Source organism: Maniola hyperantus, chromosome 4 (assembly GCF_902806685.2).
Source record: "Maniola hyperantus chromosome 4, iAphHyp1.2, whole genome shotgun sequence".
NCBI classification, from domain to species: domain Eukaryota; kingdom Metazoa; phylum Arthropoda; class Insecta; order Lepidoptera; family Nymphalidae; genus Maniola; species Maniola hyperantus.
Genome location: NC_048539.1, coordinates 11,074,402 through 11,087,153, shown reverse-complemented (window position 1 = coordinate 11,087,153; position 12,752 = coordinate 11,074,402). Strand labels below are relative to the sequence as shown.

General features: G+C 32.8%; 1 protein-coding gene across 1 annotated transcript in view; it reads left to right on the top strand.

The window, feature by feature from the left end:
• LOC117997144 (uncharacterized) overlaps positions 1-12,752 on the top strand; it is a 68,398-nt gene that overhangs the window by 40,730 nt on the left and 14,916 nt on the right. Inside the window, exons 2-7 of the mRNA XM_034985318.2 lie at positions 355-1,090; positions 3,627-3,833; positions 4,248-4,273; positions 6,436-6,453; positions 6,797-6,850; positions 7,501-7,687. Of these exons, the coding sequence (XP_034841209.2) occupies positions 355-1,090; positions 3,627-3,833; positions 4,248-4,273; positions 6,436-6,453; positions 6,797-6,850; positions 7,501-7,687 (1,228 nt within the window). The remainder of the gene's footprint in view (positions 1-354; positions 1,091-3,626; positions 3,834-4,247; positions 4,274-6,435; positions 6,454-6,796; positions 6,851-7,500; positions 7,688-12,752) is intronic.

The window sequence follows — 12,752 nt, the reverse complement described above, 5'->3', positions numbered from 1 at the left end:
AGAAACTTTGTTATTTTGAGTGATAGCACCAAATGCTGCTATGAAGAACCTTATCCCGGAAAATCAAAGAGTTCCTACAGGTTTTTAAAATTCTAAATCCACGCGAATGACGTAGCAGGCATTAGCTAATATGGAATGAATAATTAAGTTTTGGGTGTAACTCTACCTTATCTCTATGACAGTTTTAGCACAAAAACTTTAGAGTTAGAAGCGTCTTAAACCGACGTTTCACATCTGCCTTATAAGCTTAACGTCTGTTTAAGCCGCGACTAAAGTTTTATGGTAAGGCAGTGAAGGTTTGTAGGTGTAATACACAGTGTAATAAATTCCTAAAATAATTATTCCTTGTTCCAGATGCGGCGGTCTTTGCTTCCAATTATACTTGTTACTACAATAACTTTATCTTCGAGTAACGTTCTTCCAATACTGTCCATAAGCAAACTAAATACAGAACCACTACTAGACGACCAAGATAGTGACAATACTTTTAATAACAAAAATACCAATGTAAATCCAAATATATTTTATAAAGTTTTTATTGAGACACCAAAAGCAAACACACTGAAAAAATCACAGCTATCACGATCTAATTACATAGACAATGGTAATCAGGACGCGCAGATATTAAATGGGAAAATTGATAATGAAGATAATGATGACGAAGGATTTCGGAAAGAGCAGTGGCATAATTATCCCCGACAGCTAGACCGACTCAATACAGACTTTAATGTTCAGAAAGAGTTTGATGAAATTTTACTCGATATAAAAAACCTAGAGAATTTAAAAAGAGTCGAAGCTGCACGAGATGAGGTAAATCAATACATGCACGATGACGTAGGAAGTATTGGTACTGATACTATTGATGGCCCGTTATTAATCCTTAAAATACGATTAGCATATTTAAATAACAATATTAATGATTTAGATTCAAATAACTATGTATATTCGGATTTGGTACCCTTACAATCAAACACAGACAATACAAAGGATAATGTAAGAGAACAAAATGTATTAAACGAAAATGACATTAAATCTCTTGTAAAAGTAAAGAGAAAGATAAAATCAAGAAATCAGGATATTGCATTTTTAGGTAAGAAGTTTACTCGTCTAGGTACTAGTTTAAATAAAAAGAACAACGTGAAAATATAACTCTTCATTTTAAAGGCTTGAATCACAATAATATGTCCTACATAATGGTACTGATTCTGATGGCAACTAAACTTTAGAGTAGGTACCTACATCTTTTTCTTACATTTTGTATTACCCTTGCAGGCAAACTGAGGTTTGCCGCTTCCGCGGCAGATATTTGGGTATATAATTCCGCAATCTATTTTGGACTTGCCTTTACACGAGTTTAAAAAATCTTTTAGAAGTATGCTCCTGAAAAAAGCATATTACACAATCGAAGTTTATGCAAATGATAAAAGAGCGCGAATTTGACCTGCAGCTTGCTCCAGCAATGCGCGGCACTGCAATTACTTTTATACATGGCATATTGTTATTGTCTATCAAATCTTTGAGAAGAGCAACCGCCGAGTTTCTTGCTTGTTCTTCTTGGTAAGTAAGACATTCCGAACTAGTGGTAGGTAGATGCATTTGACGATCAAAGTAAATATAAAATATTAATTGAATAAAAAAAAATTACAACTGTAATAAGAAAATTACAGACAAACTTAATTTAATTAAAACCTGTCAAAACTCGTGACTTTAGGTGCTAGTCTTGACTATTTAATATTTAAGTAGAGTAGCACTAAAATTTAGTCTTTAATATAAAATTCTATTTTTGTCCTTTTTTAGCAATATTAAAAAGAAAAAGATGCAGATACTCTAAGTTTAGTTTAGATAAAGACATCAAAATTGACGCCTGTGGCTAATTTTATTGTACACATGACACGTTTAAAAAGTTCTTAAGTCATTTTTGGCGTAGAACATTGTGAAAGGGAAGGAATACATTCATTACGTACATACTCCAATTTAAGTGAGATTAAATACGCCACACGCAGTTGGGCATAATATTCGTGAAGCAGATACTTATACGGAAACGCATTAGGTACACATTATTTATTACATGTCACATCTAACCGTTAGTGGATGAAGAGTAATAGCTTCGCTACATGAAGTTCGTCCAAAGGACATTATTGAATAATTTGTATGTGCAGTAGTACTTCTACCTAAATATATTTTAGTTAAGAGTTTTATCTTTAGTTAAGAAAACAATGGGGCCAATTCTCTTGTACACAATTTCTAAACCTAAACTAAATTAACAGGTCTAAATTTAGTCTATCCTTTTCTGCAAACAACATTATGAAAGGGATAGCTATAGATTTAGACGTATCATTTTAGTTTCGGCAGTTAACTGACGTGGAAACCGCAAAGATAGTATATTTTGCTTACTTCCATAGTATTATGTCTTATGGAATCTTAATATGGGGTAAAGCGGCAGATATTGGGAGAATTTTTGTATTACAAAAAAGGGCAATACGCGCAATTTATAACTTAAGACCACGCGATTCCCTTCGAGAGAAATTTAAGGAAATAGATATCCTTACTGTAGCCTCTCAATATATTTATAATAACATAATTTTTGTAAGACAAAATATTCTTAGTTACAAGAAAATTGGTGATCTACACAATAGGCTAACTAGAAACAGAGACAAACTTGCAGCTCCTGCCTTCCGCCTCAGGAAAGTCCAAAAGTCATTTGTGGGTATTGGTATTACCTTTTATAATAAAATCCCGGAAACTATTTTGGACTTACCTTTGCACAAGTTTAAAAAATCTATTAAAAATATGCTCCTGAAAAAAGCATATTACACAATTGAAGATTATCTAAATGATAAAAGAGCGTGGTTTTGACCTGCAGCTCGTTCCAGCAACGCACAAGACTGCAAATACTATTTTATACATGGCATAATTTTGTACCTATATCAAATATTTGAAAAGAGCAACCGCCGAGTTTCTTGCTGGTTCTTCTTGGCAGGAAAGGCATTTCGAACCAGTGGTAGATGCATCCGACTATTCGTAAGCACTTGTAAAAGTTTATACGAATAAAAAAGATTTTCATTTCATTTCAAAAAGATTTTCATTTCATTTCATTTCATTTCATTTAGTTTAGAGATTGTGTACAACGGAATTAGCCACAATATAAGTTATACCTATTTATTAAGCTTATTTCACACTACGGGTGATAATATTACCGTGCTACGGGACTTAAATTATACTATAGTCCGGTCAATATGCGTAGGTACAATAACGCCAATATTGACAGGACTTGGACTATAATATAATTTATATCTATTGAATATATATATATATATATATATATATATATATATATATATATATATATATATATATATATTGAAATAAGCTTAACAATGGTCCAGTTGCATGCCACCTACATAAAACCAAAATGTGTTGCACAAGTCAGGCTTTGTTAACTTGGGACCAAAGTTTTACCCTTAACCGCAGTCGTGGAGGTTGGTATAAATACGTACAATGCTACTTTGCTTTTTATTAGTAGTCAAAGTTTAACGATAACCGCAACGTAACTCTAGCTGCCTGTCATGCAACTGGCCCTAAGTAGACTTTAAATTGCGGAAATATCAAATGAATGTTCTTTTCAGAAAATTCTACAAATGACAAGAAGACTGTAAATAAGCGAATGTTTTCCTTATGGAGCCGTCTACAAGGCCTCTCGCACAGAGGTCACGAGCTCCATCATCGAAGACATCTATACAGCCTGTACGAATCCCCAGAAGACGGTGGTGGAGCCCTAACAGCGGAGACTAGAGGCACAATGATGAGACCACCAGGATCGCCTTTACGTTGGGGCTGATACTTAGTTATACGTATTTGAAACTAAAATAAAAATTCAATCTTTATTTTGTTTAATGACAATAACCACACAACTCATAATCATTACTTTTAACTTTTAATATATGAACATTTGGAAAAATAATCCTACATAGGATTATACATATATATAGGACATATAACCTACCCAGGTAGGTACATCACTAATTTTTAATTACTTATCATTTAAAAAATCTTCGATACCTAACACCTCAGTTTAAATGTCGAATTTCTTAAAATATCCATACAAAATAGCAATAATTGGTCAAAATATTGTTAACGTAGTATCACCGAGAAGAAATCCAGCATAGTATATTTATTAGTACATACCTATTGTGCGGCGCGGCGGCGTGGGCATATTCTCATTTTAGTTATTCAATTGTTGTTCGTAGAGTTCGTAGACGGTAGAGAGAAGGCAGTAGGTACGTTCAAAACCAGAAACCTGTCCTGTCGCCCTTAAATTTTATATGGCAGGTATATAATTAAAAAGTAGTGGTGTATGTAAATTTTACGTTAATTTTTGTCCATACAAAATACCTATAAAATGAACAAATCGTTTAAAGAGATTTATAAAAGAGCCTTGATTCCTAAATCTACAATACAATATAATAATCACTATGTGAAGCTAAACCACGAAAGTAGCGTTAAGTTTATTAAAAGCTTATACTAAGTCCAAAACTTATAATTAATATTTATACTTATTTTATTCTTATAGTATATTAGGTACTTTACTAGTAAATTAGCAATTTTGATCAAAATTTATAAATTGATTTATCATACCAATTCAATTGATTTGTCGTATTGTGTTGAAAAGAAATAAATTGAAATAAAAGGAAAAGAATATGTAGCCGAAACTAGTTCCTGATTTCCGGTATCTGAAACCATTGAATTTGAAATCTCTTAGGAAGTATTTTAGTTTTTATAAATTAAGTAATAAATTTTTGCAGCATTAAGTAGGCATCGTAAGAAGCTGAATAGTACAATAATGTAACCAATATTTTAAAGTATTTTTTACAACTAATTAAGTTACAAAAAGTTATATTTACGCATCGATTAACTAACCTCGATATTATTAAAATTAATACAAATATAGGAGCAATATATTATATAAATATACTAATCACCTACATTACTAGTATTAGGTCGCAATGGAACACAAAATATAATAATAAATACATAAAAACACTGTAAATACATTAAGAAACTTGTTTGTTATACAATGCATATCTTTGTCAAACAATATGTTTTTCGGATTATAAACATTAAATAAGTTTCATGTCAAACAGAAATAATTTTATGATAACCAGCGGGGCGATTGTCTAAAACCTGCATCAATCATTATTACAATCTCAATTGTTCTGAATAGTGAGTGAGCATTAACCAATCAGAGATGATTGCGATCGTGACATTGTAGCTGTCAAACAACCGCGGTAGGGCCACTGGACAGAGATTTTGATAAATAAAGCGAAACTTAAAATTGTTTTTCACATCACTCGCTCGACAATGCCTTATTACAGACCTGTTATCTAAAGGTAAAGTACGTCATAAAATTCCTATGACTTAGCCTTGTAATGTTGTACTGAAATCCATAACGCCTTAAGGGGTTTAATGTAATTTGAATTCAGAACATCCCGCACCCGGAGCAAATATTTTAGTTCATCAACTATTGCTATCTATTGCTATCTTGGTTCGACGTATGATGGTGTCCCTTTCACTTGCTAGTAGAACGTGGTTATAGATCTCTATACTCTTTGCTCGCCAGAAACACGAACAATAGAGTAAAGACATGAATATTGAAAATTCCCTCCAAAGCATATAGAATCTGCGAAACGTTATATTATTATTTTGTGGTGTGATTGAAATTAATTATGTATTTATTTAACTTGAAATAAAAATATCGAAGGGCGACAATGATGGAAGCAGTAATTTAACTCCGGAAACTATTAATGCTCAGTGTAATAAACGATTTGCTCCCAAAAACTTCTAAAGACAGATAGGTAGGCACCTATTTAACTTATTTAAGCAAACGAATATTTTGATTTTATTGTCTCGCGAGGTGTGAAAAGTAGAGTAGTTATTGAACCTGGGGGTAATACTGTCTTAGTCTAAACCCCGGGCTTCACTCAGGATTCTAGATGCAACACCCTCACTACGCTTCGGATTTATCCCGGCGCCCGTGACGTAAGACATTACATTACCCCCATGTTGAATAATCTACTATTAAAACAAAGTAGTTACCTACCTATGTACCTACCTATTATACATTATAAGTTGTAGAAATTGCGGTATGAATAAGGAGTTGTTTCGTAAGCAAATATAAATTTTATAATTAAAAAATATTCATTACCTGAATATTTTAATTATTTGCTTGTATAAATTATGTAGGTACACTTGTTTCCTACAATACTAACTATACACGAACTAAGTAAAACAAAATTCCATAGAAAAGTAAAATAAACCTTATTCGTATTCCTATATTGTACTTGTATTGTATCCTCAATAAAAATATTGTATAACGTAATAAATGTAAATAAACGCCAAATATATCAAAATGCTTTTAATTTTTTTTAACTTCTGCAGAAGTACGTCGGCCGCCAGGTATGTCCCATTACGCTTTGGTATGGCAACACTAAAGATGATTCAAATCTCATAGTAGGTCAACGCCATCTATGTAAATATATTGAAATCATCATACTAGATCGCGTACAATAACATACATTATGCCATGTCCTACATAAAATGCCACTTTCTCACGTCAAAATAGTCTGTGAGTGGTCGGTAACTAGGTACCTTTTTTAGTTTATATTATACTCTATAGTAACTACTAACTATCAGCGTAATCAGCTGTGAAGACAAGTGTCAAGCCGTTAAGCAGACAAGCGATAGACAAGATCTCAATAGTTTCATTCATACTAGAACTTAAACATACCTACTTAATTAGATTTTATCCCAAGAAGTTATTCTTCCTTCTATATGTATAATGGCAGCTTTAGCAGTAAGTTTTTAATTATTTATCAAATATCAATACTTAATTTATATGTACCTACTTAGTACCTATATTAATTGACAATTAGTTATCTGTTCACAAACAACTCGTAACAAATCTAACCTAACTTTGTAATTTGTCAGAAAATTGTTGTTAGGAGTTTCTTTTAAAAATATTGTTTTAATAATACCTATAATAGAGCCAGCGCGTGCCAGACCTTCCTTATTTTATAAAAGCTGAAAGTTTCGCTGCGTATTGTCCCTAACACTCAATATTTTTGTATTATGCTGATTTAGTAATCTGTTTTCACTAAAAAATTATTTCCTTTAGATGAATCGTTAATCTATATGGAGTTCATATAGGTACTCTCATCTTCAATTAATTTAATTGTTTATATTAGACGTCAAATCAATGAAGAAAACTAACCGAAAATATAGAAACAAAATTATATCTAAACTCAAAATTATAATTATTTATTCAGAATATCTAAATCTTACGCTTACTGGTTGTCAAAATTGTTAATTTGTATGATGATAATAATTATAGTGGTGATAATTAATACGTACTTAAAACTATATCTTCCCCTCTGGTCTATAATATCTACTCGTGTGCTAAAACTACGAAACCTTATCTAAGTACCTACTGGATATCTTTCGAAGGGTGAAACTCGGGCAATACTTTATGGATTCTGGCTGTCTTCTTGTACGTGGCGTGTGCGTGCGGCACTGGCTCTCAAAGGAATCCCCTTCGAAGAAAAACCCATAGATATAGTCAAGCAGCGCATACAATTAACTGATGAGTACCGTGCAATTAACCCTTCGCAGAAAGTTCCAACTTTGGTTATTGGTAAGATTCTTTTTATGGCATTATTATATTATTATGGACTCTGATAACATTGTCATTAATAGCAAAGTAAATAATTAATATTGCTGAATTTTAATTGCCGAATAAAATTTATCTGACGAATAAATTTTGACAGATTCGCTAAATCACATCAAAAACGTATATTTATTCCTCCGTTAATTATTATGTATTATTTGGCGATTGAAATATTGGCAGGGAGTCGCTGGATTCAGGCGGCACAAGACTGTGGCGTGTCGTCGTGGACGTCTATCGTTTGATGATGATGATGATTGAAAAAACAGCCCTGAATCAACTGTATCTATATCTACACAACACTTTTCTCCGTGTATCACGTTTTTCAATTCTGTAGGTTGTTAAGTAGGTAGGTACTTGTAATATTTGCTTAGGTCGCCCAAACTTCATCCAATGTATTCATAACGGTCTGAATTATTTACATAACATTTCGAACTTGAACAACAAATACAAACAACATTTTCAACGCGAGTTTTACGGTAGGCAAAGTTTTTCTGCTTACATCGACGAAGTTACATAGGTATGGATCGGAGTTTGATTATACAGAGTAACTAGGTGGGTAAGTAGATATAAGTCTTTGCTAACCAAAAAACCTTTTCCGATGGTTATTTCATTACCTACTTTAACACAAAAAATCATCATCATCATGATCAACCCATCGCCGGCTCACTACAGAGCACGGGTCTCCTCTTAGAAAGAAAGGTTTTGTGAGGTGCGTGCCCGGGATTTAACCCCCGCGACCTCCGATTAGAAGGCGGACGTCCTAACCACTAGGCTATCACAGCTTATATTACACAAAAAATACTGCTACATTATTTAAGTATCTTATGCAATGAAGATAATAAATAATTTATAATTTATTATAGGTAGTAAATAGATCGATATAAATGACAGTGGGGCCGATTCTCTAGGCGGTTTTCTAATTTTAAAATGTCTAATATTAGACTTAGAAAGGTGTGTTATTCTGAAAACCCACTTAAATGACAGGTCTAACCTAAAATTGAATTTGACAGCACTAAACTATTCAATTTAGATTTTAAAGAGCAAAAGTTATTCTGTTGCACGAACTAAATGCCTAAATTAAGAAACGTCAACCTAAAATTTTCTAAAATTAGAGTGGACCTCGCGAGGTGCCCACTAAATTTAAAGAGTCTGCTTAAATGGCAAAATGGACGTGTTTTGAAAGAAATATTTTTATTTGAGTTTAGAATTGTTATATTTAAGATAAAAAAGTATCTTTTAAGTGTTTTAATTTAATTTAAACTTTATAAAATGGAAATATACGTGGTTTCTCTGGCTCGTCGTTAATTCACAAAAAATAATTAGGTTGGTTATCTACTTTGTTGTCTAAGAGTATCAGACACCTCCACAGACATCCTGGCGGCTTCAGCAAGGCAAACCTAAGATCCTTAAGTCTCCTTATTTCTTAACTAGCAAGTGGCAGCTGTTCGAAAATCCTGTGGGACTAGGATACTTTTCTGTAGGTACTTAGCTTACCTACCTACCTAATAAAAGTAGCCTATAAGTATATCCTTCACTAGTATGTGTCCTTGTGAAAAATCTCTGTGCCCAACTAGGTTAGATGCATAAAGGAACATACCCAGAGACAAAAACTTGCATAGGTAGCTACCTAAATATTAGTGTGAACATAAATCTTTGCCAATTAGGTATGCCAAGGTAAAACTTGATGCCTTGTTATCATTATCAATGAGATTAATTCCTACTACCTACTACTTATTGCTAAACATATCAAAAATAAAGCAGAATAAGTGTGGTGGTAGAGTAGGTACTTATAATAAAGTTTAAGTTCTAAAATCTTAATGAGTTCACCTAAAGGTTTATTTATAGGCTAAATTAACAGATTTTACATTTAGTTATGTCTTATACTTACATACCCCTAGTATTGAACTAAGTACTTGAGTAGTACCCAGTTACTTCTTTATTTTCAACTCAGTAGATACCTGCTTGAAAGACTACCTATTACATGCATAAGTAGGTACTTATACTAGCTACAGTACAGTATAGATAACTACAACTAACTGACATAGCCTGGGTTCACTTTAATCATCTGATAAGTTTTAGTTGAGAAGTACCTAGTAGATACATCTTGTAATTCCTAAACATATCATGATAGGATCTTGTTGAGTTTACCTATATAGGTATACCCATACCCATATGGGTATACCTATATAGGTATACCCATACCCATATGGGTATCACATTTCAGGTTAACTAGCTGACCTGCCTGAGTTGTACCTGCCCCAGCTTTGTTCGGGTGGAATAAGTACCTATGTAAGTATCTGAAAATTATGTCGTAGTGGTCTATATAGGTACTTAAAGTAAACGTTCCTTACATGCAAATTCTCAAGTTTTTAAACTCAGCAGCTTAATAAATTACTAGACTCGGGAGTCAGCAGCTTATATGCTGATGTCAGTCAGTCAGTTTATATTTTTACATTTACATAATATGTACAGAAGAGAGAGAGAAAAGCTAGGACTTCTCCATAACATCCTCAAAAATGTGTGAAGTCTGCCAATCCGCACTTGGTCAGTGTAGTAGATTATGGCCAAAACACCTTATTCGGAGAGGTGACCCGTGCTCAGTAGTAGTGACCCGGCGATGGATTGATAATGATGATGATGATGATGATGATGTACTGACCTAGCTACCTGCCTTTAGGTCACAAGAAGTATATAGGGTACTTCTAGTACCTAAAGTGATCCTATAATGGTTCCTTTTGAGGTATGGAACCCATAGTTAGAAGAGAAATAACGTCAAAAAATAATTTGATTTCTTTTATCTTTTCTAGATCTATTTTATTGAAAACGGACTAAAGTTTTCTACACATTCCTATAATTTTACAAATTAATACAGAAATCTATAGACTCAACCTTTATTTAGTTTGAAATCTATAGATCTCTGACTTTGCATAGACTTAAGATACTGATAAAAGAGACAGAGTTATATCATTGGCATAAATCTGTCTCGTTTTAACTGAAACTTACGTCAGAGCAAAGTCAAAGTATGCTCTCTATACATATCTGTGCTTAAAGTATTATGTTTTAACTATGTCTAGTCTGAGCTAATTCAAAGTATAAGTACTCTATAGATTTTAGCCAAAGAATATGCAAACCTCAAAAAATGATTTTATAATTGTTATGGTGAAGACTGCATTGAAATTGATATAAATAGGGACTGAAAACTAATTTTGAACTATTTATACCTATAGATTATAAATTTCATTTTTCAGGTAGTACTAGTACAACTAAGTCATACTACAGCTGCTCAGTATGATGAAGGCAAGAATTTCCTAACAAAAGCAAGAAAACTTCAATCAGATACTTAATTAACAATTACTTTTATTAAATAAAATAATAAAATATATACATATGTTTCATTCTGTACTGTACATAATTAATATTTATTTCAATAACATTTAAATAAAAATTAAGTTTAGGAAACAACTGTTCATTTTTGGTAGATGAGTGACGGAACATCTTTTTAACTCGCAGACTCCATATACTTGGTTTCATGAAATGGGCTGAAATAAAAATTATCAACGTTGAAAGTTTGTTATGATGATGTGTTGAAAGGTGTAATGTATCCTACACTTCAATTTTTTGCTATGCATACTAGCTGTTTACTATGCAATTAAGCATCACTTTCTTTAACGGTGAACCAAACCATTGTGAGGAAACCTAAATGCCTGAGAGTTCTCCATAGTGTTCTCAAAGGTGTGTGAAATCTGTCAATGTGCACTCGGCCAGAGTGGTGGACAATGGCCAAACTCTTCCCGTTTTGAGAGGAGTCCCCTGCTCAGTAGTCAGCCGGCAATGAGTTGATCGTGTGATGATACTAACTGTTGCCTGTAATTATTATTTTTATATAGGTATGCTACACTTCCATTTTTTGCTATATTATAATATGTACTAGCTGTTTAATAAGAAATTAAGTATCACTTTCTTTAACCGTGAAGGAAAACATTGTGAGGAAACCTACATGCCTGAGAGTTCTCCATAGTGTTCTCAAAGGTGTGTGAAGTCTGTCAATCTGCACTTGGACAGAGTGGTGGACTATGGCCAAACTACATTTTGAGAGGTGAGCTGGCAATGAGTTGATCATTATGATGATACCAGCTGTTACCTGTTATTATTATTATTATACACGTAGGTATATACATTCAATCTTGATCTTGTAGGTACTTTCATGCCTTAAATCACATTACCGCCTTAGTTTGTTGAATTCATAGCAGAATTCATGGATACCTCGTTCCACGTCCTTGCACGCCAGATTTGTAAGTATACCGCCAAGTTTCAGAACTTCCTCGCTGTATATTCCTTTACCTGTATATTCAATGTACTCTGTGGCAGTCAGTTATTTAGGATGATTGCTATTCATCTGTTTGCATTGATTTCCTAGCAAGAGTTTGACAATTAGGTACCTCGGTGATTTCAAGGTAAGGTAGGTAGGTAAGATTCCAAGCAAAATTCTTTGCTTTTATCTATTTTATGCACATAACCACTATTTTCACAAAGTTTTGTAACAAAAACTAAGATTCTTTAACCACAAAACACAAAGAAATTAGGTTAGAAATTATATTTGCAACAAAAATAATAGATCTGTTTTTTTAACTAGTTTTACGGCTCTGGGTTCTAGCACTTTTGATCAAAGACTTAAGCCTACTTCACACGATAAAATGAACAAAACTTCAATTTTCGACACTTTTATTGTGATTCGACCTAAATAAATCAAGTAAAGTTATTATTTTTGTATTTCAAGTAACATCGTTCGATATTTTTCGCAAAAAATAGTTTTAAGATTAAAGGGGAAAATCAAACACAAATTTAGTGCAGTTCTTGTTATCTTAAATAGCAACACTTACTATTCAATTCAAACGTCATTTTAGACGGCCATTTAGGATGTTTAAATTTAGTTGAAGCAAAAAAGCGAATGCAGTTTAGAAATAGAAATCCTAAAATTAAAGAATCTAAAATTTAGTTTAGGTTTAGGTTAGAGTATAACAGAATTAGCGCC